This window comes from Polypterus senegalus, chromosome 17 (assembly GCF_016835505.1).
Source record: "Polypterus senegalus isolate Bchr_013 chromosome 17, ASM1683550v1, whole genome shotgun sequence".
In the NCBI taxonomy this organism is placed as follows: domain Eukaryota; kingdom Metazoa; phylum Chordata; class Cladistia; order Polypteriformes; family Polypteridae; genus Polypterus; species Polypterus senegalus.
In genome coordinates, this window is record NC_053170.1 from 92,656,347 (window position 1) to 92,681,943 (window position 25,597).

Genomic DNA, 25,597 nt, shown 5'->3' on the forward strand with positions numbered 1-25,597 from the left:
GTCCACCAATCAGCTAAAAGGTATGTCTTTTCCCTGCTCTTGATTGGCTGTGAGCTGTCAATAAGATTCCAGCTGTTTCGTCCGCCCACTCACCGCTAAGTGACGTGGTCTCTGGCGAATCACAGAGAGAAGACAGCCGGCTGCCGTGCCAGTGTGGATCAGGGCGGGTCGAGGGCGGGGAAATGAAGTTGGTCCTGAATCCAGCTGTGAAGCTTTCCTGATCGGGGGCTTCAGGTTTCAGCCCGTGCTTCACGGGGAGTGAGAGAGGGCACTGTGCGGACTTTTTTCTCTCTCTCTCCTAAAGCTGCAAGGCAAGGAGCAATCACCATGCAAGGAGCCATCCCACTCATCGGGCTATAGACGCATGATGCTAAAAAGATTACTGCCTCTGGATACCTCTCCCTGGGAAACAGCTAAAGATATTCCGATAAGGAATAAAATAACACTTTATCGATTTATTTTGCGCATAAAAAAGACATATTTAAGAAAACAATACAGAGGCAACCAAAGTAAACGTTCCATCGTTCTTTTGTAAAAATTAACCAACTCAAGAAGTGGAAATTACAATATTTTTTGCCTCGGAAGCACACGGATTTTCTTCAGAGATGGAATTAAAGGCGAGCCAGCAGTGCGTTGTTTTTAACACAATGGAGTAAAGGCGACGGAATCAGGTCCGCTCCTTTCAGAATCAATGTCGAACAAATCATCTTTACTGTAGGAAAATTAAAACGCAACATCTACCCGGCAATCTTCCTGGAAGTTGCTCTTCTTTGTAGCAAGAAATTAAAATGCAATGACTGAAGACGACGTTCACATCTCTCAATTCACATTAAGAGGTAACGGTCTCGTATGTTTCTTTTTAGTGAATTGGGTAGCTAAATAGGAAATAAGAAACAGAGCTGTACAAGTTTTTTTTTCAGACGTTAGCAGTTAGAAGTTGTGACCAATTTTATAAACTGTTAGAATTACTTGGAAAAACCTCCTTTGTAGCGAACCGTTTTCTTAAACAAAAGAAAGTAGTAAGTAAGCTAATATGAGCCGCGCAAGAAGCGCTCGAATGTCTCGCTTGAATGTAAAGACTTACAATAAACATCTTATGTAATTTGCATGGATTTAATCTGTTGGAATTTACTGCTTTAAAGGAGACAACATGCCTTTTAATACACGGGGCACACTGGCTTCCAGATTTGTATATGCATACGCGAATTAGAGAAAAGCTGGCCTTAATAAGAATTGTTCATCAAAATGCTTCGAAAATTTACTTGTCTTATTCGGAGGTGGCGCCTTGCTCTTTCTAAACTCGGTAATGCATATTAGCTTATCTCGGAGTCTACTTTAATTTATGCATTTACCCTATGTATTGGTTTATTTAGCAATCACAGTGATCAAAAACATATCGGTAGCGTTGATTTCATTTTTAAGGTGGCTCCTCTCGCCAAAATAATGTGCCTTTTTTCCACGGGTGCGTGTGGGCTTGAAAGCAAGCGCCGGCTGCTTTAAGATTCTCTGCATATGATTTATCATTATTTAGTAAGGGTTAATACTTTGCAATCTTTTAAAAATCCTTCTTTTTCCCTTTTTTCTTCGCTTGAGGGGTTGAATGATGGATGAGGATGGAGGGAATCAACCTGAAGACCAGAGGGCTAAGGAATCGGAGGGGAGATCTTCCATCCCCAGCACTTTTATCCGTCTCAACGACTTGTCCGGTGGCGGCGGCGGCGGAGAAAGGAGCGACCAGGACCCGGAGCCCGGCGCGGAGCAGAAGGAGCCAGCGGCGGCGGGGGAAGAGAGCTCAAGAGGCAGCACAGAAGCGCTCCCTTACCCGGCTTTGGCACCCGTCGTTTTCTTCTACCTGAAACAGACGACTCGACCTCGAAGCTGGTGTCTCAAGCTGGTCTGCAATCCATATCCTTTCTAAGATAAGCGAGCTGGGCTCTTCGTGTTTTATGTGGCCACGTGTTTGTGATTTTTTTTTACCAAGGGGGCACAGCGCGCCCAGGATTCAGAAGACTTTGCCAGGTAAGGAGATGTTTATCACTTGACATTCTTACGCATCGTCCGGAGGTGGCTACCTGGGCAGTTCGGTAGTGGCACACCTGCGCTTTGTGTGTGTGTGTTTTGAGTGTGGGTGGGGGTTGCTGTGCTTCCTGCTCTGTTTCTCTCTCTCTTATATATATATATATATATATATATATATATATATATATATATATATATATATATATATATATATATATATATATATATATATATCGTTCAGAGCAGGAGTGTCAATCTTTTAGGATCACCAGGCTTTGTACTTTTAAAGACATGAGAGTTCTGTGATTAAGTTTGGCAAGCATGTCGGAAGCGAAGAACCGATCTTTGAATTTCATCTCGGAAGAATAACCGTCAGCGAAGTGCCTAGCGGAGTGATTCCGCTTTCGTTTCTATTGGCAACACAGCCACCCTGGATTCCCTTTAGCGCATCCCGATACAAATGAGCGCATGTGGGCACGGGGACCCAATGGCAGAGACTTGATAACGATAGGCTGCAATAAAGTACAAGTTCGGCCCTCCCGTTTAGATGCGGGGGGTTATATTATGGCATCGAATCCCGCGTACCAATGTTAGTTTTATTGCTCCCTCTCATTTCCAGATTTGACTTTAGATCGTGGGCGTGTGAAGCGAGGATGGCTCAGCTTTCTCGAGTGATTGTTATAAAGGAGCTTCATTTAGGTCATGACGGCAGTATTTTCTTTAATTGGAGAGAGTGTCTTCTTGATCGTTGGTTGGGTTAAAGCGCAGTATTATCTTTTTAAATTTGCATAAATGGATCATCATCGTTTAAGTTTTGAGTTGAGAACTGCGGTGAGCCCGCTTACACGGTCCTCGATCGCTTTCATGTGTCTTTATAGTGTGCTCTGATCTAACCGTTTTACGGCGCAAGCCAAGAGGTTTAAGACACTGAATACACGCATAGCAAACTCACTTTCAGTGCTATAAGAGAAGAGCACCGGAGCAACCATTTCTGTTGTTGTTTTTCTTTAAGGCAGTCCGAACACTTGAATTTGTTCTGTAGAAGCGAATGCCTTAGTGCCAAAACAGCCTTGGCACTTCCACCGCCTTCAGTTTATGTACAGGAAAAAAGAGAAGTAATCAGCTGATGAAGTTCGACACGCTGCACTGTAGCTCAGGGGGTTTGGAAAAGAAAACGTCCAAACACTCACCAGGCAAAAAAAGAAAAGAAAATCAGACGAAATGCAGGGAACTCAGTGGTGTCTCACCGAGTTTGAATCGCATGTTCTGCAGCGCGGCGTGTGGCGCACTGAGCAAGGTCCGCGTGCAGAACGGTGGACATCGTGTTCAGCCTGTAAAAAGTAACGGACCTGTGACTGTTTGGGGCTCGGGTGGCAATGTTTGTGTATCCGGGGACAGATGTCATGAATTCACAACGTGATTTACTCCGAATGATGGCACAATGGGCGGCGGCCACACGCAACTGGAATGAGAATGGCATCGGACAAGGTGAACGCAATAGCCCCAATCCCCAATCTCATACAGTCCTCTACCCACCCCTCATCCCCACCAACTCTAGCCAGTCAAACGATCGTGGAAACGCTTGCTGAGTTCACATTACTGGCAGCACATTTTCAACAATTTCATAAAGTTCATAAATTTATTTGCGTATTTTTATGATCCCGCTCATAAATCTTTCTGAATAAAAGTATTGGTGCTTTTAATAACACACGGCTCTACTTCATTCTGATGTGCATTTAATTGTTAATAATAATTGCATTTGTGTTTATTTATATATTTGTTTATTGCGTGGACCAATACGGTTTAACACTGGGAGTCCTAGGGTCGCAGAGAACAGCTGGATAGAAACAACGCCCACAACCATGAAATTAATTAAATATAAAAATTAAAAATTTATATGTTTTATTATTATTATTATTATTATTATTATTATTATTATTATTATTATAACCAGGAACCTAAGGTTTAACACAGTACTTTTGGAGGAGGCTGAGCGGTTCTCATTAGTATAATCTTCTACACTTCTTGGGCTGTATGGTGTCCTGTCAGCTTCTCCAGATTCTTTTTGAATCCTTTCTTGCTGGTACCAAGATCCCTAAATCATTACATGCACAACTCTAGTATTGGTGCCCCACATGCTGCTGATCTCAATGTCCAAATGTGCATATCAGTTTTGCTCTTCAGCTTCTTTGAGTAAGATGTTGTTGTCATCTGGGACTGCTACATTGAACAGCAGGCATTACTTCTGCTTCGTGTGATGGACCACCATAGCTGAATTGTATGATCAGTTTGCAGTGTGTACTATCTTTCAAGCATATGTCCACCTAGTGCACCATAGATCAACCAGTGCAGATGGCTGGCTATACCTTGCTGGTTTAATCTATTCAGTAGAAGCCAGCATTGCACATCCAGCGATGATATGGTTGATCATCTTCTAAGCTTTCTGCACTTGTTCTCAACCAGCTGCTTCAAGATGATCTCCTAATGGTGTCTGGTGTTGTGTGCCAGGTCCTGAGCTGCACTGACATTTAGTCTCTTGTTTGTGTATGGAGGTGTTCAGCCATGCTGCACTTGGACTTTTTTTCCACCAATGATCTATCAAGGCTACAGTACTATGGGCTGTGCAGTGGCTTTTTATATATTTGCAATTTCAATGATGGTCTCAAATCTCATATTCATTACAGATTGGTCAATGGGCTGTGCTGCTCTTACTTTTCTTTGCTATTGCTGTGAGGTAGTATTTTGCTCTTCTGGCCTTAAGAGTCTTCACATGCTAAATTAATGAACTTATCTTTGCCAGACTTGATTTAATCGCTCAACCCAACATTGTTGTATGGAGACATAAGTTTGATGAGTCCGTGGCCACCATTCTCTCTCTTGATATATAGTTGCTTGATATTTGCCTTTGGATGGTGAAGTCTACGCACCTGCCTGTTCCAATTGAACAAACAAAAGAAATGCAACCAAGTGCATCTGAAATGTTGTAAGTTGCCATGGATAAAGGTGTCTGCCAAATAATAAGTAGCAGTAGAACTCTTTATACTTGTTTTTCTTTACTCTTCTTCTCTACCCTGTGTAAATCTTTTTCCCATTTCCTATTATTGTGACTTCTACCCTACACTATTATACAAACAGAAAATTCACCACATATTAATATGCATTAACTTGGGTGACATGACCACCGGCTGTACAGCACCAAAGATTTGGGTCTCATACCCAAGCCTGACCACTATCCCTGGAGTTTCGACACTCTCTTTGTGTCCTCTTAGCTGTTATTGTTAGATTAGCTGCACTTCATGAGTATAAGTAGGCTCTGTGATGAATGTGAATCTCATTCTGGCTCAGCTTCCCTCTGTACTCTCATCTACTCTTAGAAATGAAGACACCAAAGAAGTTCATCAGACGATGCCTTAGAGAAACCATTTTTGATTCCCAAAAGAGCCATCCATATAAAAGTTCCAGAAACAGCTTTTAGATTTGTAAATAGGCCCTGTAAATAATTATGAATTGATGATAACAGATTTTTGAAATACTGATTATAAAAGGACACTATATATATATATTATATATATATAAACAAATTTCTGTTTTTTTCTGGTCTGTTGTATCCTGCTAGGTAGCCTGGTATTTACAGTATGCATTAAATATTTCTGTTCGGCCCACATATTAGAAGTCTTTTCAAACTCCAAAGTCCCAACTTCATATGCACATAACCCTTCCCAGAATTAAATTGTTCATTGTCAAGCGATGAAACCACACAAGCCAGTAAAGTGACATTTTAGAACAATGACTTTTAAGAGTCTTATGCTGTCAATGTCCCAGTTTCATATTTAAAGAACCTTACCAGAATGAAATGGCTCTTTTTCGATAAGTTGTTCTACAAGGAACCACACCACCCAGTGAATGCCATTAGAGAAACATTAACAAATTTTTGAGACTGTACACTCTTAGACATAAAGTGGTACTTCAGTGCAGAGGGACCACATTTGGGTCACAAATGATCCATCCAAATGAAGGTCCGGGAAAGAGAGAACCTTTATGTATTTAGAACTAATGTTCCACAAATAAGAAGAAAAGGACAGATCTATGACATACCACTAGGTGAATAGTGTCATAAGGACTCTTGCTTCATAAAATAACATATGCTAAGTTCATGTTTTCATGATCTGTAAGTATTCATTGATAATCTTCTATACATTAAATATAATATTTCTGTTTCATCCACATTTTAAGAACATTTTCAAAGCTCCAAGAACCAATTTCATGATCAAGGAAGCCTTATAGAATTAAATGGCTCTTTGTTAAGTAGTGGTCATACAGAGGACCACACAACCCAGTAAAGTGTCATTAAAGACATTACTTTTTGGAGTTTAATGTTGCCATGACAGACTTTTGGAACTCTGCTAATGCTAAATCCAAATGGATGATCATTTAATTTACTGTGTTTTGTACGGATATTTTGTTTATTCAGATATAAGGAGACTCATGAAATGGTGTCTTTAGTCAAGGGTATTTCTAGGTGTTATGCAATCCAGTCTTCCCCATACTTAAAGTGTCAGAATGATGAATGTCACGGTGTTTAATGTTACAAGAAGCATACAAATGATGCGAAACGCTGTGTGTATTCATCTATTAAAGTGTTTATAGCACGGTGGAACGTTATTTAAATCAATTGTGCCATAACTTCAATTGGTGTTGTTTATCGTTTTATATACCATGACCTTGCATTGGACAAAATGGTTACAGTAAAGGAAGGAATGATTGAATGTCTTCTACAATTATTATTCAATTACTACAAAACCTTATGTTACTAAACAGAGGCTGTGCTTACACAGAGGCAGAGCAGTTCAGCATTCAAACATGAGGCCACAGCTTTCAAATATTCCCCTTCAATAAATGCACAATGTGAAGGGGTTTCGATGAACAGCATCCCCTGCTGGACAACATAATGTACTGAATATGTCACCTTACTTTGGATCTTCATCACTAAAAAATGAAATGCTACTGTAGTAGCCATTAAACTCGGTGAGAACGAGAGAGAGAAAGAGAGAGAGAGCACATCCTCTTCTCATTTCAAAAAGTCTTCCGATGCGGGGGAGTGCTTGTGTGCATGCGGTGGTCTGTGGGGGAGTAAAATAATCTTTGCTGATTTTTAAAATGGAAGACTTTAAGGGCAGCAGTTTGCCACATTTTGAACTTGCTCTCTATGATTACTCGGTACCTTTCTTATATGGCTTTATTAATACGGTCTTGGAACCCCTCAGGCAAATGCACGCCTGTCTAAGAAGTGTATTATTTCAGAATGTGGGAATCAGAAGCATGCTCCTTTGTTACAGGGGTAGTGGCAGTCATACATGTATATTTATATTATGTGTGTGTATATAATGTATGTTAGCATGTGCAAGTAATAAATTCTCTGGACTCATTACTCGTGACATTGAGGACCCTATAAACCCAGTAACTCGTCTGCTCATTTAGTTAACTGGACATTCTAAACTGGTCCAGTGCTGGGTAGCCGGCATCCCATCAAGCGTTGCACCCAGTGCTACCCAGACAGGCCTCAGTGCCCTGTGACCCTGAACTAGATAAAGCAAGTTTGAAAAACTAGGATAACTGAAAAATACTACATCATTGAAAAAATAGAGTACAACAAACTGTATTAGGTAAAACTAAAAGGCATTTTTAATGAATAGATAGCAGAAAAACATTATGTCATTAATAAAAAAAATTAAAGCCACTATATTAGGTACAACTGAACGACACTACATCATAGATAGATATGTAAGACTGTGTGTGATAGATAGATAGATAGATAGATAGATAGATAGATAGATAGATAGATAGATAGATAGATAGATAGATAGATAGATAGATAGATAGATAGATAGATAGTACATTTTCTTTATTTATGTCTTTCAAGAGCAGAATAAAAACACTGGTAAAATGAAAAACATTATCATAGACAGATACCTGAAAAGCACTATGTCATTAATAAAACAAAATAAAAGGGGCTATGTTAGGTAAAACTGAAAGACTCTATATCATAGGTAGATATGTAAGTCATTATATTAGATAGACACTAGATTAAACATTAAATAGGCACTATATTCCAGATAGACACATACTGTATGAAAAGCACTATATAACATTAGTCTGATAGATACATATGAAAGACACGATATAATAGATAACAAAAATCACTATATAATTAAAAGATAAAGGAACTACATAAAACACATAGATGAGCAATATGACGGTGGGATAAATTTATATGAATGATGTAGTGTAGCTAGAAAGAAAGAAAAACACATAGATAGATAATTTTGCCATAGCGATCATTTAGAGTTGTTAGTCCATAACGTCAAGAAAACCACAGGGGTGTACTGTCTTAGTGAGATGCATAATTGGCACTGGTGTGGTGTATTCTTATAAACAAGATTACTGCTTTAGGTGAGAAATATAGCACACGACTCAGAAAGGAAATCAAGTGGTCACACGCATACTGGCTAATGAGCAAATGCTTATTAAGGCACTTAATCTAAAGAACACTGGCTTACGTACTTTTGTGTTTTTTAGTGGGATTCTCAGAAGAATTTAGAACAGGTGTTTAGAGAAGAGCCAAGCAAAATGACCCCTTTTATTGGCTAACTAAAAAGATTACAATATGCAAGCTTTCGAGGCAACTCAGGCCCCTTCTTCAGGCAAAGATTGCTTGCGTGTCTTATATTGGAGGAGATGTTAGATGGCAGGGAATGGCTAAAGGGAACCAAAAATACTTAAGAAGAAACTCCAGCAGGACTCTGATGCAGTGATGTGTGCAGTATGACGGGCTGTTTGGAGGATGTTATTCATTAATTCTTACGAATCCATTATTATTTGTTGTGACAACGATGCCAGCTTGTGATTTTTTTTTTCTTAGGCGACTCTAGATGTAAACTAGTTTTTATGGCTCTATAAAATGAGTGGGCGCTTTTTTCCCACGGATCCAAAATAATCTGTGCATTCGCGCGCTGTAAGTTCTGCCCGTGTGTGTGTTTCTTTTTCTCCAGAAGACTTTCGTGTGATGAGGGGACTGGTAACTCCCAATGTGAGTGTGATTCTGTGAACCAGTGCTCCCAGTGATAAATTGCTGTACAAGGTTGTTTCTGTACGATTTGCACTACAGTGCTGCAAGACCCTAAAATCTGTTCAGGCTGATTCATAGAATGAGTGGATGCGTTTGTTTTAGCTGCCGTTGAAAATCATGGTGTGAAGCGGGCTTGAAAGTGGTTGAACAAATTAACGGCCCTTGGGTAGTTTAGTATCTCTAGGTTTGATTTCTTTTCCTGCAGAACATTATCTGTCTAATTAACACTTGAGCACTACTAAATAGTGTTGCCAGTATGATTAAGTTCTTTTGCGTACAACACACCTTTGGTTGCTTTAGTTGACTATAATATCGCATTGGTATGGTAGATGAGCCTTCTATGTTCCAAAGCTGGTGACAGTGCTGACTCATCTGTCTGGAGTCGAATCCAATGTGATAATTCATTACGTACTTGTTTCTCATTGGACAATTGTTGTTTTTAACTGCATAGACTTATTTGTTCAGTGAAAAATATACATATACAGTACGTATGTATGTATTATAGCTCAAAGTTATCAGAAAATAAAGAATGGAATTCAAGACATTTATTTTGGAATTTGAACCTGGACAGGAAGATACACTAACAACATAATCAATACACGCCAAGCAGATGTAGTTGTTTCACATCAGACAAGACAGTTAAATAGCTTTCAATGTGCTTTTGTGAAATAGGGGCCTTGTTTTTATGTGGCAGACAACTTTGTGGAAAACACCCTATAAATGCAGATACAAAGTATGTCAGTGCTTGGGAAGACAGAAGGAATTCAACATCTAAATATATTGTTAAAAAAGTGGGAACAGTATCTCAGTTGCCTAATGGACTAGATGACAGAGAAAATAGCTACGGAAATAACAAGAAGTTAGTAAATTGAGCGTAGAGGAGTTCAGAATTCCAAAAAAGCAGAGTCGTCTTAGGCATCGAGAAACCGAAGCTCCCCGTTAAGAGCGGTCCAGTTTGGTAGGCTGAGAATTGGGCTCGTAGAGATAGAGAGATATGTGTACACATTACATGTAGAAATTAAAAAACAAGTTTGTGATGCAGGCTGTGTGGCGTAGTGGTTAAAGCTTTGGATCTCAAACCCTAAGGTTATGGGTTCAAATCCCGCTACTGACACTGGGTGATCATAAGCAAGTCCCTTCATCTGACTTTGCCTTAATTAGAAAACTGAAAGAAATGTCACCAATTGTATCATAAATGTTGTCAGTCACCTTGGATAAAGATGTCAGCCAAATAAGGAAATGTAAATGATATTTTATGTAAGGAACTTCTGAATGGGGAATGGCATGGTATGTTTACTCACTTTATGTTGCCCCCTTTTGTAAGTCGTTTTGGATTAAAACGCATGCTATGCAAGTAAAGGTAAAGGTAAATGGTATCACTACCAGCAGGTACTCGGGTTTGCGTGATCTACGGCTGCTTGTATGGGTTTTTTCCGAGTTTCGTTCTACAGTCCAAAGATGTGCAGGTTAGGCGGATTGACATTACTCAACTGGTCTTAAGCCCACTGTATACGACTTCTAGTCAGAGGTGATGTCAAACTTGATGACTGTGAGTTTGTGACATGAGGCTGTCAATTTATAAGACTAGAAATAGCTGGAGAACATCAGCCCGACTGTGTCACAACTCTCCAACACAGTGTCACATTTCTTATGTATCTCGTGCTGGCAGCATGACAGGCAACAAATATCACGCTGCCTAGAGAGCAGGCACAGCACAAAAACTTTACAGTTGCAGGTTGAGCATTAGAACATTCTAGCACTCGAGACGAGAACAGGCCATTCCGCCCAACAAAGCTTGCCAGTCCTATCCACTTGTTTCCTCCAATAAAACAAGTCGAGTTTTGAAAGTCCCTAATGTCTTACTGTCTACCACACTACTTTGTCGCTTATTCCAAGTGTCTATCATTCTTTGTGTAAAGAAAAACTTCCTAATGTTTGTGCGAAATTTACCCTTAACAAGTTTCCAACTGTGCCCCCGTGTTCTTGATGAACTCATTTTAAAATACAAGTCTCGATCCACTGTACTAATTTCCTTCATAATTTTAAACACTTCAATCATGTCACCTCTTAATCTTCTTTTGCTTAAACTGTAAAGGCTCAGCTCTTTTAATCTTTCCTCATAATTCAACCCTGTAGTCCTGGAATCAGCCTAGTCGCTCTTCTCTGGACCTTTCCAGTGCTGCTATGTCCTTTTTGTAGCCTGGAGACCAAAACTGCACACAGGACTCAAGATGAGGCCTCACCAGTGCATTATAAAGGTTGAGCAGAACCTCCTTGGACTTGTACTCCACAGATCGTGCTATATAACCTAACATTCTGTTAGCCTTCTTAATGGCTTCTGAACACTGTCAGGAAGTTGATAGCTTAGAGTCCACTATGACTCCTAAATCCTTCTCATAAGGTGTACTCTTGATTTTCCGACCGCCCATTGTGTATTCAAACCTAATATTTTTACTTCCTATGTGTAATACTTTACATTTACTGACATTAAATTTCATCTGCCACAAATCTGCCCAAGCCTGTATGCTATCCAAGTCCTTCTGTAATGATATAACGGATTCCAAATTATCTGCTAATCCACCTATCTTGGTATCATCTGCAAACTTAACCAGCTTGTTACTTATATTCCTATCTAAATCATTTATATATATTAAAAATAGCAGCGCCCTAGCACTGACCCCTGTGGAACACCACTCTTAACATCAGCCAGTTCTGATGAGGTTCCTCGCACCATCACCCTCTGCTTCCTGTGTCTGAGCCAATTCTGCACCCATCTACAAACATCACCCTGAACTCCCACTTCTTTTAACTTGATGCCCAACCTCTCATGTGGCACCTTATCAAATGCTTTCTGAAAGTCCAGATAAATAATATCATAAGCTCCACTTTGATCGTATGCTTTTGTTGCCTCCTCATAGAATTCCAACATGTTAGTAAAAACCAACTCCCCTTCTGAACCCATGCTGACTGTTCAGAATAACTCCTGTCCTTGTCATGTGTTGCTCAATCTTATCCTTAATAATTCCTTCCATTAATTTTCCTGTGATGCTTGTTAAGCTTACTGGCCTATAGTTGCTTGGATCTGCCCTGTCACCCTTTTTATATAATGGGATGATATTTGCCATTTTCCAGTCCTTTGGAATCTCTCCAGTGCACAGTGACTTCCTAAAATATGTGTCAAGGGTTTATATCTGTACTCACTAGCCTCCTTAAGAACACGAGGATAAATATTATCTGGGCCTGGTGATTTGTTTGATTTCATCTTATTTAATCTGAGCAGCACTTCTCCCTCTACAATTTCCAAATCCCTCAGTACCTCCTTAGTAGTTGCGTTTACCTCTGGAGGTTATCCACTTGCTCACTTGTAAACACCTCAGAAAAATGTAAGTTTAGGGCATCTGCTATTTCATTGTCTGTATCTTTTAATTCCCCTTTACTATTCCTGATGAACTTGACCTCCTCCTTAACTGTTCTTTTACTACTAAAATACTGAAAGAATCTCTTGGGGTCTTCTTTCGCCTTATCTGCTCTATTCCTCTCCAACTGTCTTTTAGCCTCTCTGATATCCTTCTTAATGGTTGCCCTCATGTTCTCATATGCTACGATTCACTTTGCAGTCATTAGTCTTATATGCCTTATACAGCAGTTTTTTCCTTTGCAACTTCTTTTTTAAATCTTTATTAATCCATCGTGGAGTTTTTCTTAGTTTCCTATTAATTCCAAATTTAGGTATGTATCTGTCCTGTATTACATGTAAAACATTGTAATTAATGCAGCAGTCTTGGCACTAGTTTTTCATATTTCCATTCTTTGATGCCACATAAAAGACGTGGCATCAGACATACGAGTCGCTCTTCTTTTTGTGAGGGGAGGACACAGGTTTTTTTTTTTTTATTAATTTTATTACAATCAATACATAGCAATCAAGTTTTACAAAAAAAGAATTATGCTAAGAACAGATCGATCCCCACCCTTGAGAGAGAGAGCAAGCCAAGCGGTGTAAAATTTAAGGCTTGTAAAAATACCTAAATTAATAAATTCTCTGTGCTTTATAAACTTATTTTAAAATATTACTGATTAGATCCTGCCATGTTTTGAAAAAAGTCTGTACAGATCCTCTAACTGAGTATTTGATTTTTTCCAATTTTAAATAATATAACACATCAGTTTCCCACTGACTTAAAAGAGGAGAGTTTGGGTTCTTCCAGTTTATCAGAATAAGTCTGCGTGCCAACAGTGTAGTGAATGCAATCACAATTTGTTTGTCCTTCTCCACTTTAAGACCCTCTGGGAGAACCCCAAACACCGCTGTTAATGGGTTAGGAGGGATTGTGAGTCTAAGGCTGTCTGAGAGGTAATTAAAAATTTTTGTCCAGAATAATGTTAATTTGGTGCAGGACCAGAACATGTGACCCAGCGAGGCTGGGACTTGGTTGCAGCGTTCGCAGGTTGGATCATGTCCTGGAAACATTTTGGAGAGTTTTAGTCGAGACAGATGTGCTCGATATATAATTTTGAGTTGTATAATTGTATGCTTTGCGCATATGGAGCTTGAGTGAATTCTCTGCATTGCTACTTTCCACTCCTTTTCTGATATATTAACAGGTTTTGAGGTAATCATGGCTCCAGAGAGTGGCACATGAAAGTAAGAATTTCACTGCACTCTCTATATGTCATAATAACATATACGAGCTCGGATTGGCAAAAGAAAGTCATCCAACAGCATGAGAGAAAGAAAAATAGATAAATTACTATATAAATATGTGGACCAGCAAGTGTTTTAATATGACATGTAATATTGGGAATCCAACTTTGGGGACTGGTGCCCTGTTCGAGGTTGGCTAGACATTAAAGGAATGAACTGGAGTAAACGGGTCCAGTAATGCATATGGGGGCAATACTCAATGTCACACACCCTGTACTAAGTGATGGAGTGATCCTTGCTGTGTATTTAACTTTACCTCAGATTTTTTAACTTTTACTTAAAATAAAATTGAATATCTAAATGTTACTATTTAGTGTAAGCTTTAAACCTCAGCCTTAACTTCCCTCCTAAAGCTGTGCTGACTGCATGGAGCTGCAGCACTGCAAATGTATGATATTGCTGTGTTGTGGTACAGTAGGTATGGTGGTGAATAAATAAAGAACAATCATTAATAATAAATTGAGTAAATAAATACACATCTAATGCAATGGCTTCGTTGTATGCATGAACATGGACATCAAGCGGAGAGGGGAGGATTACTAAATATGTGAGGAGTATCGCTTTCAACTTTGTCCATATCAGTCCATGCCTGACCTCGTGTCCCACAAAGGGCTCCGTGTCCTGCAGCAAGGAGAGGGTTACTGAATATGGGAGGAGTGTGACATTTGACTCTGCCCACATCACTCCCTGCCCATCTTGGGTATTACAGTGAGGGGAGGATTATTGAATATAGAGGTCTGACATTTGAGACATCAGACTCCGCCCACATCTGCCCCCACTATCTTGTTTCCCATAGCTTGGTGTAGTTGACCAATGGTGTAAGGTAAGCAATAATAAAAGGACAGGTTATTTTTATGAAACACATTTTCTGACAGCTTTATAAGGGTTGAGCCCAGTAGAATCAAATGAAAGACTTGAAACAATCTTGAGAAGAAGAATTTAGGGTGGAGGCAAAGGAGGCAGACTACAAAATGAGCACAGGGGCAGTTAGGTGGTAAAAGTCTTCAGGGGCACAATCCCAGGAAAGAAAAGAAGGTATGAGACATCCTGTTTAAGAAATTACAATACAGAGCTGTAAACTCGACACAAACATGAGAGTCACGGTGCAGTTTCTTCATTTGCCAGCTGCGGGGACAGCCATGTGTCTGTTTTGTGCCTTTTAATCATTTAGCTGAGAGGTCCAATCCAACTCCAGATAGAATCCTTTCAGTATTAGAGGGAGTGGCACAGGATTTCTTGACCAAACAAAGTGTGTCTGCCATGATTAGAAGAAGAAAGCAACCACCACTATGCTGTTATCAGGAGGATGCGTGTCTCAGCGGTCCTTCTACCTTGCTGCCAGGCTCAGTTTAAGCAAAGTAAAGAAAGCAAATAAAAGTTAAGCAGAGCCCAAGGTCAACAGTAGGGGGCAGCAGGAGTGGAAACTTTATCTACTTAGTCATGAGAAGTCAGTAATGTTGTCAGGTCAGTAGGGAGCAGCCATAGGGGAATCGTCACTTAATTCTTGCAGACCTCGACCAGGTAAGGGACCTAAACCAATGGAAGCCAGGAAGGCACAGGGACAAACCTTTGCATCACCTCATTATCAATATAATCATAGAAGGCAGTGGGAAATGGCATAGGATGAGCTAAAATAATACCTTAATGTATTAAGAATGAGTATAGTGCTTTGACTTCAGTTTAAATTCCAAGACCATGTCACACTTTATTTTATACAACAGCATAAAAGAGTTAACTGCATGCCAGGATCAGGTTTATAAGTAAGGGTATAACATATGCGGAGGGGGGAAAGAGAACCTGTCTATTCTTGGAGAACAGAAAGGAGGCAGGCTGCTCTTTACAATAGAAAAGTAATGATGATACAAAATTCAGAATTCAGACAGGCATCATGATATGTAATCCGTAACTTTTGCTCAGGCTCCGCTCCCCTAGTTTTAAGGACAGGGATTTCCTCCTGAGAGATACCTGGCTAGACACACTGATTTCTTAAAGATGAGATAAAGCTGAGGCGCAGGAATCTGAGCTGCGTTAACAAAGAGCTGCTGCTGCTGCTGCTGGCTCTGAGGAAATGTTGGTTGCTGGTGTCCGTAATACTTGAGCGATAAACAGTAAAATTGGTGGTGTTACCGCAACACTTCAAAGTGGATGTGCAGAAATGCGCCATCCTAGACAGTAAGACATATCCAAGGGCTACTATAATGCTGTGAGAGTCAATTTATTGCTGGCTGTTATGAGGTGTGTGCGTGATAGAAGGTCTGATGTGGAAAATGGATCCAGTAGAGCAATATAGCATCTGCCTGCAAATCTACAGCATGTGAAGAGAGACAGACACACTGATAGAGACACAGGCAAGTCAAATGATAGAATGACACGATAGGAGCTATATAAAATAGACAGATAGATATGAAACATGGTATATAACAAAGTAGACACCAAAAGCACTATATAATGGGCAGATGGAGAGACACTGAAAGGCGCTATATAACATAATCTGATAGATATTGATGAATGGCACTATACAATAGATACATAATGAAAAGCACTATATAATGAAACAATAGACACCTAAACAAACTACATAAAACATTAGACGGGTGTTATATAAAGGTGAATGGCATAGTGTAGCTAGACAGACAGAAAGAAAAGACACAACATAACAGTCAGATAGATAGATTGATATAAAAGGCACTATGTAATAGTCAGATAGGTTGCTATGAAAGGGACTATATAATAGACAGATGCTATATTATGGTGGGTCAGATTTCTGTGAAAGATGTAGTGTAGCTAGATAGAAAGAAATCACCCTATAAAACAGATATATATGAGAGGTGCTATATTACTATAGCTTGATAGCTATGGTGACACAAAAGGAGATAGATGAATGGATGGATATGTACAGTAAGGTGCTATATAACAGCAAGTTAGCAAAATGGATGGATATGAGGCACTTTATAACATAGCTAGTGATTTAGATAGATAATTAATAAATGCTCTATATAACACAGACAGATTTCCGTTTTTTATCGCAGTTTACCAATCCATGTAGTTATCGATGTTCTGTTAGGCTAACAGTGAATTTTATATCTGAGTGAAATATATTTACAATAACTTACGATCCCTGCAGGTAGTCACTGACCAATTCATTATTTGTCAAATGTGTCTAAAAACCTTTCTCTTTTAACATACCAAGCTCATCTGTAAAGATTGTTAAACACGTATGGCAGCAACTTGTAGGACTCTAAGCCAACAAAAATGACTACACAATACAATGGGAAACATTCTGTCAAGTAATTCCAAAATGTTCCAGTCCCTAGATTTCAAGCTGTAGCACATTGTCTGTGCCCATGCTTTACTTGAGTCAACTTAACTGCCACTTACACATCGTTCTAGGATGTGAGAGGAAACTGGAACTCCTCAATAAAAAGGTGCACACTCCACAGAAACGATTATACCTCCAGGAACACTATAGAACCCAGATCTGTGAAGGCATCGGGCAGCCACAGTCAGAGTGCCACACTAGTCCATTAGGTACATTTCTCACACCTGTCAAGACTGATCCGTCGAGCTTTGCCTGAATATGTGAGGGAGTGCTTTTTCTAATTTTAAATTGCTGTTCTATCGGGATATTGAAGCGGATCACTTAGTCTTGCTGCTGACTATTTCATTCAAGCAATCTGAAGAACACAGAGAAAAACATATGGAGAGAAGCACACGTGAAACATTGAGACGAGGCAAATCTGCAGATAATTGGTACCTGAGCACACTGCCACTTGCCAGTCTCATACACCACAAGCAACAGTAAGATGTAAACCACTGAGGGAGCCCCCAGTTTTCTCAAGCTGCTTTGGGTGGGGGCTTACTAATATTTGAGCTAGTATGTGCTCAATCAGACTAGAAGTTGTGTCCTTGCATGCTGTTAATGGCTGTGTCTATAAATTCCTACCTTTATAAATGTACAGTAGATAAGTACTAGGACAGTAGTGCAGCAGTAAAGTGGCACAACAGGGCAGGGCCGTGCCAGTCAGTGAGCATATATTCTGTTTCCAAGTGAATTTATATGTTCTGCGTGTTTGGACTCTTTCCAAGGAATGGTATTATTATTATTAATATTATTATTATTAATAAAGCACTCCTGTGAATTAAAAAAATGTCTTTACGGACATGAGTCCAAAACAGGACTGAAGTTATTTAGCTGGTCTTCCAGGGTTAGGAAGAACAATAGCAGGAAGGTTGCGGGTCCAGGAGGACGGATAATGTAAGGATGGAGATGACGTCATTGATGGAAGGGCTGTCAATCACCAGGAGCCTCATGTATGAACGGTGCGTACGCACAGAAATGTTGCGTAAGAACTTTTCCACGTTCAAATCGCGATGTATAAAACCTACACTTGGCGTAAAGCCACACACTTTTCCACGGTACCTCATACCTTGTCGTACGCAAGTTCTCCGCTCGGTTTTGCAGACTGGTGGCACCCAGCGTCAAAGCAGTGCTACTGTTCTTGTGTGGCTACTCTTTATTTTTCTGACACGGCTTTATAAATACACTGAAGCTAACCACATATTGTTTATTAGTGTAATGCATCTGATTGTAATTAACTTGTAACAATATAATGGTCCAGGGAATACCCATAGTATTCCGAATACCATAACTGCTTTAGCGTTGCTACTCTCACTGCACCTTCTTCTTCTTCTTTCAGCTGCTCCCTTTAAGGGTTGCCACATCAGATCATCTTTTTCCATATTTCTCTCACTGCACCACTCGGAGTATTTATATGACTGTATCTGAGTGTGAATCACAGCAGCAGCTGATCGGAAAGAGAATTATCGGTATACAGCATCAAGCCCACGCTGCCTCAGCCACGGCAAAACATTTCAAAGCCTTTCCTGTACGGACCTTGCGGTTCAGAAACAGTTTAATCCCAATAACTTTAAACGCACTCAATCAATTGCTCCTTGTAGAACGGTTTGTACTTATAAGTACAATCACCTCACTGTAAACTTGCACTACAGTTATAATATTACACAACCTGCACGACTTTATAAAGCGCGTATTTGCATATGATGATGGTATTATTTGTAAGATGAAATGCAGCAAAATATGTTGATTATATTATACAGATAAAACTTTAACTTCATTTAAACAATCTGTATTGTTAATAATTAAACATGGGAGTACATGGTGCCGCAGCGCTTGCATGTTCACGTATTGTTTCTGCCTCGCACTGTATATTTGCTGAGACTGGCGTGACACTGGAAGGATAGATGGATAGAATAATTAAACACGTACTATGAAGATATTTCAATGGTTCTTAAAAGTTTTGAAGAATCATCGTTGTAAGCTTACAGATGGCTTAACGTCTGTTAACAGAGCTGATTGTGTGGCAATTGGGTATTTGGGTAAAGAAAAGTAAGGACAAGAATTGGAGGTTAGTACGTTTGAAAGAGACAGTACTGCTACAATAAATTATTTCATCGAAGGTCGCACATAACGTAGCAGCACCCTTTATGAGACATGAACAATCACTGCTCCATCGTGATCTTAATAACATGCTTTTATTCTAATTATCATGAAAATGATTTCACATATTCATCTCAGTATTTAAATTATTCAGAGAGCTGTAATATCACGAATGTAATGGATTCTGTGTCCTGTCGGAGAAAGAGAAAGAACGGAAGCACGTAGTTATTCTCACACATAGAGCACATTGAAGATTAAATACAAAACAAAGCATTTAACGTGCTACTTTAGTTACGATGGGATTTGAGAAACTAGTAAATTAAATGATTTTAAGATGAAGTTTAAAATGTTCTATTTTAATTACAAAATAAATTATGTGATTAAAGTGGAAATTTCAAGATTAAAGTTGACATTTCGTGCTTTTTTCCCACTGTGTACCTATTTTTTTGTCTGTACCCTAATTAGCTCAGATGGTGGGCTACAACTCGCCTTTTCACGGCGACTTTGATATGTGACTTCTTTTTTATTTTGACACCGTGCAACTTTGTGAAGTTGAGCTTTCAAGTTTCTCTGACACGCTATGTCACTCGAGCAACTTCCTTTTGTTGATTATACCACTGTTTAAATCAAGAAATAGTATGCTTTTCCTTTGCCTCCACTTGGTATTTGCTGAAATTCTTATATTTTCCCTTGTGCTTTTCCCATTGTCTTTTCACAGAAGGCTGAGCTTAAGGGCGATTTATATTGATTTGCATATTCAAAGAGGTGTAATTCTGGGAGGAGTTGGGGGCGGGACAGAAGGCGTGTGCACGAGCGTTACTATTCACGCTGGCTGGGATTTATGGAGCGGAAGAACGCGGAAGTTGGAGTATGCACAGATTCGTGCATCTGGATTTTTCTGTGCATAAGCACATTTCGGCTTTTGTGTTTATGTCATGTTATAGTGCGAATTCTACGCGCGGCACTATACATGAGGCCCCAGGTCTACAGAGAGAAAAAAAGAGAAAAGATCAGAAAACAGTGCCAACCCCTGGCCTGGTGGGTAACTACATTCACTAGCATCTCCCATGCACACATTCGTGACACTGTCCATGTGTCAAACGTAGTTTGGTCCTCTTCTTCAGAGACTCCCATGTCTACTTTACAGAATGCTCCCTTGGGTCCAGACATGATTATGCTTCATACACTAGGTGTCTAGTGACCTGCCATCCAGTCATCATATGCTTTCCAATAAGCTAATCATTAGGCTATATGTTTATCTTTAGGAAACATTTTGTTTAAGGTGGTGTCCATGTTGTTTTTTTTTTTTAAATCATTCTGTTATCATCAGAAAGCATTAAAAAGTCAAATAATGTTTCATATCCTCGCTTGACTTCCATACCTTATGTATGACACTTTATGTTACCATGACTAAACGTGTACACGGTATATCCGTTACACTAAAAGCAGCCTCTTGTCTGCAATATTGAAAGATTCTAATGACTACTCGTTTCTCAGACACTGCCATTTACGGGCGAAGCGCCGCAATGATCTGCTATGTGTTATATTCAGATGCAGCCAACAATTTTAGCTTTTATACCTCAGCACAGATTTTACATTTCCAGCGGGAATCTCTTTGAAAAAATGTAATGTTTAAGAAATTTGAGCTTCAGTTAGCCATAGTCCCTCCACATCCAGGAACTAACAACAGCAAAGGAATCTTTTTATCATTTAAGCAGGAATCTGCCATCTGTGAAAGCATCTTCAGCCATGTGATATTGTAAAGATGTATTTAAAGCATATTATATGTGCACTATTAATACATATAATTGCATCTTGTTGTCACTGTTATTTACCATTATGCCACTCTGTTATACTGTCAAAGTAAACGTTTTGATGAAAAAATTAAAAAACACTCCAACATTCAGACCAGCAAGCCAAGTCTCTGAACGCACCTGAATGTTACACCACGTAGGCCTTTTCTTACTATTTAATGCTGGGGGTTACAAGTGCAACTCTAAGGAGTTTTTTTTTTTTGGTGTTATTTCCAGTTGTTACAACTTGCAGCCCTGAAATTGGATTTAATGACTTAAAGAAGCAAATGAATGGATTGTCCAGGAGCCACCTGAAATGACCCCATGCAATGATTCTACTATCTCCACTTCCTAATGATAAATCTAACTTTAACTGAGTTGTATGTGTGATGTTGATAGGCACGTCAGGTCGAATTGTAACTAGCCAAAGCCTAATGGCTGTGTCACACAGTGCATACTCTGAGCCTAATCCCCATTATTATTCTTCTTCCCTGGCTTTGTGGTATGAGGCTGTAACCTCTTCAAAGAGCCTCAAATTTACTCAGACTCTTAGTCATACATTTGTCAGTGCACTATCAGAACATACAGTATGCTGCGCCATGTTCTGCAAATGGCATCAGCAAGGTGGCCTCAATTAATGCATTGTCAACGAATTCTGAATGCTTTAAAGAGTTGCAGCTTCTTATAAAATATGCCTGCTTCATGCAGTATGACTGGATTTGATGTTTAAATGAGCAGATGTGACACAGCCACAGGAGTATAACAGTCAAACGGGCCACAGGGTCAATGGAGTATACTAATTGTATACTGAAAGAAAATAACACTATTAGTGAACATCTGAATACATCCAGCTTAAGCCAATGTCACATTACACGACTTCTAGTCATACTTGACCACTGCAGTCTTGTCGTTTCAGAATGTAACATTACATGATTAGAAATCAGGGGATGACAAATTAGAGTAATGACTTTCCAGCACAGTTTGATATTTTCAAAGAATCGCAAGCTAGGTGCTGCTTGACAGAGCTGGTGGCCATGCAAGGCAAGTTCAACTGCCATTTTTTTCTATTCTAGAGTGGTACATAAAACACAAGACATCATACAGACTCTTTTCTGTGTGTGAAGTCCAAAACACCCGTGTTCCTTATTCCTCATTGTTGCATTATATGCATTATAAAACCAGGTGAGGGCTCTTTGGCTGTCAGTTGCACACATAGCCCACCAGATGCCAAGACAAAATTGGGCTGAGTCACAGACTGATTGGATTGAGTCGATGGGGATGTGACACCACCAGATTGCTGATCATAGGAGTTTGCCATGACTGCCCTAAACTCGCTAAGATTATGTAAACCAAGTCTGTCACTGAAAATCACTGGAAAGTCGAGTAATGTGAAGAGGGCTGATGGCTCTGGTGAACAAATGGTTTAGGAAAGCGGATCCAAAGTGATAAGGATACATGTGGCTATATAATGCTGGACTTCACATCAACTATGATCCAAATATTATGTAACACAGTGGAACTGAACATCAGATAAACACTCCCACTCTGTACACTGCAAGCAAGAAAAACGCTGAGCTATGAAATAAAAAATGGGAAATATTATAATAATGTGCGAGTGGGGAATGACTATCAGTACAATGCTTTACTTTATACCGTACATTTCATATTGATGCAAATCCTGTTGACCTAAATATTTATTTATATAGCACCTTTCAGGTATATCTATCTATCTATCTATCTATCTATCTATCTATCTATCTATCTATCTATCTATCTATCGCTTACTTGTCTATAATTGGAGTGATTGACTGATTAATTTTTTCTTTGAATAGAATTCATTATTTAGCACTAAACCTGAGCCCACTTTCTGTGATGGGTTGCCTCTATCCCAACAGGATTATAGGCAACAAATGTGGCAAGAAATAAGGGTAAGAAGGTCTTCCCCGAGACAAGTTCAAAGTTCTTGCCATATGATATTCTCACTTGTGTGTCTCCCCTAGATGTGTGCCTGCAGTGCATAACCAACACCAAACAGTGAATACAGAGCCAACACCAACCCCCACCATAAACCCATCATCAGCCGACAGATCTAAGATGGCACGTCAGGTCCTCTGATGCAGTAGTTGGTGTGAGCTTCATTCAAGTAGCCTTTTTGAGGATGAGGCTGTGAATGTTGACAAGCCCAGAAGGTGGGCTATCCAGCCTGTTCCAGGCATCCCATACTATTTTGTGGTGGCAGTAAAAGGTCATGGAAAGTTGACTGGGAGTCAGAAATCTTACAGGGTAGAGAACAAGGTCCTCACCTGCCAGGAGGCCAGTTGTTAGTCACTAACCTGTTAGGAAAGTTGGGCAAGAGGCCCGGTGAATTACGGATGTAATGCCACCAAACCTTTATAGACCCACCGGTCAACAGAGGTCGGACTAGAAAAGCTAGCAGGGCTTTGAGGTACTAGTGAGGTGAGTGAGTGGTTAGGACTTCATAAAGAGCAGTGGAAGGCTCCAGAGCACTGGAGCTGTGATTCTACCATAACTGTTTAATATAAATAAATGATGACATGAAGGATGCTGTTTAACACATAGGTAGATGTAAACAATATTATATTAATACTGTATGTGGAAATGTGGGTGACACACAGATTATTCCCCAAATTATCGTGCTGTGTTAACTCACGGCACACAATGCTTGTGTGATATCATTAAAGTTGATCTTCAATATCCATTTCAAAATGTACATCACCTCTCTCCATAACACTTTATTTAGTTATTTTAGGATCTTGGCTAAACTCTGACCGCTTCTATGTAAGCATGACACGGAGAATCTGTGCAGTTGACTGCTGCAGGTCTTTGTTTGCTGGTCTTCCTCTAGAGTCCATCCTGGGACTGTGGTCTTCTTGGGTGTTAATGAACACATGGAAATATTCTTAGTTTACCCCAGGGTTATCTTCTCTACACTGACTTCTTATTAAAAAGGTAGTCCAATTCAAGAGTCTAGTCTTTGTTAATAAATATTTTTGTTATGATTGCTGTTATTTGCCTGTTTACTTTCAAGAATTAGCTACTGCGTACTGTACATGGCCACTTGCCCCCTTAGCCTGAGATCTTCTAGTCGTTTGGCTGGCCTGTGGATGAGGTGGTGCCCTGCGAGTGATGGTGAACCTAACTTTACAACAGGCTTCTGCAGTTTGTAACATGGGCCACTTTTAAAAAATTAAAATACTTTTCTCTTTTGATATGCTTTTAGTAGTCTTTAGTGATTTACCTTAATTCTTTTATTATTTTTAACATTCTGTGCAGCCCTCTTAAAAATAAAGGTGCCAGAGCTGGTCTTCAGAGCAGTGCAATAGGTTCCCAAAAGAACTATCCACATGAAACTTCCAGAAAGAGCCTTCATTTATTTAGACCTAAAACAGGTTCCATAAATTACCATGAATAGATGGTAACAGATCTGTAAAAATCCCAGTGGCTTCATGATGTTATTGCTGCACACAATAACATGGCTAAGCTCAGGTTTTCTAGATGTGCTGTATCCTGTAGGTAGCTTACTAAAAATGAAAGGTTTCTCTTTAATCCACATATTAGGGACATTTAAGGTGGTGTCCATGTTGTTTTTTTTTAATCATTCTGTTATCATCAGAAAGCATTAAAAAATCAAGGAACCAAGGAACTAACTTCATATGCAAAGAAGTCTTCCCAGAATGAAATGACTCTTTGTGAAGCAATGAAACCACATACAGTGCCATTAAAGAACCACAATATTTAAGAATGTTACTTAGTGTTCTATATAAATAAAATGTATTATTATTATTACAATCTGTTACATCTCAGTTTGGCTTAATCCTTTTTTCGTTTCCACGGTACCTTATAAAGTCTGTCCTCTTCTGCTGTGAAGTTTTGTTCTTCATTACCTGATGGTAATATGACCCTCATCCATGCCTAATTGTACCTGCTTAATGTGGTTCAGTGACACAGTACTCAGACTCTTTACATTATGTAGTGCCTTACACCAATTCAATATGCTTTAAAAAGTCTTCTTCTTCTGCACTGCAGTTTCTTCAAACATCGATGATGTGCACACACCCATTCATCATCACCTTGTCTTGGTGGTCAGAATGATTAGTCTTTTGTGTTACAGTACAGTGTATAGTTTTCTTCTCTCACCACTAATGCCCAAGAATCCACCATTTATCAGTCAGTCAGTCATTGTCCATCCCTCTATATCCTAACACAGGGTCAGGGGGGTCTGCTGGAGCCAATCCCAGCCAACACAGGGCACAAGGCAGGAACAAATCCCAGGCAGGGCGCCAGCCCTCTGCAGCATCATTATCAGTTTGGCTTAATTTAGTGCAGAATCACAAGGACCTGAGCCTTTTCCATTATATAGTACCTTACACCATCCCACAGTCTGCTCAGTCCTCTTTTGATGTGCATTTCTTCAAACATCACTCACCCCCCCACTCCACCCACCCATCCCCATTCCTTTTTAGTATGTAAGTATT

General features: G+C 39.6%; 1 protein-coding gene across 1 annotated transcript in view; it reads left to right on the forward strand.

The window, feature by feature from the left end:
- Positions 1-221: 221 nt before the first annotated feature.
- Positions 222-25,597, forward strand: part of cacna1g (calcium channel, voltage-dependent, T type, alpha 1G subunit) — a 435,684-nt gene continuing 410,308 nt past the window's right edge. The window contains exons 1-2 of the mRNA XM_039739383.1: positions 222-836; positions 1,594-1,905. Coding sequence (XP_039595317.1) covers positions 1,601-1,905 — 305 coding nt within the window. The 5' untranslated portion in view covers positions 222-836; positions 1,594-1,600. The remainder of the gene's footprint in view (positions 837-1,593; positions 1,906-25,597) is intronic.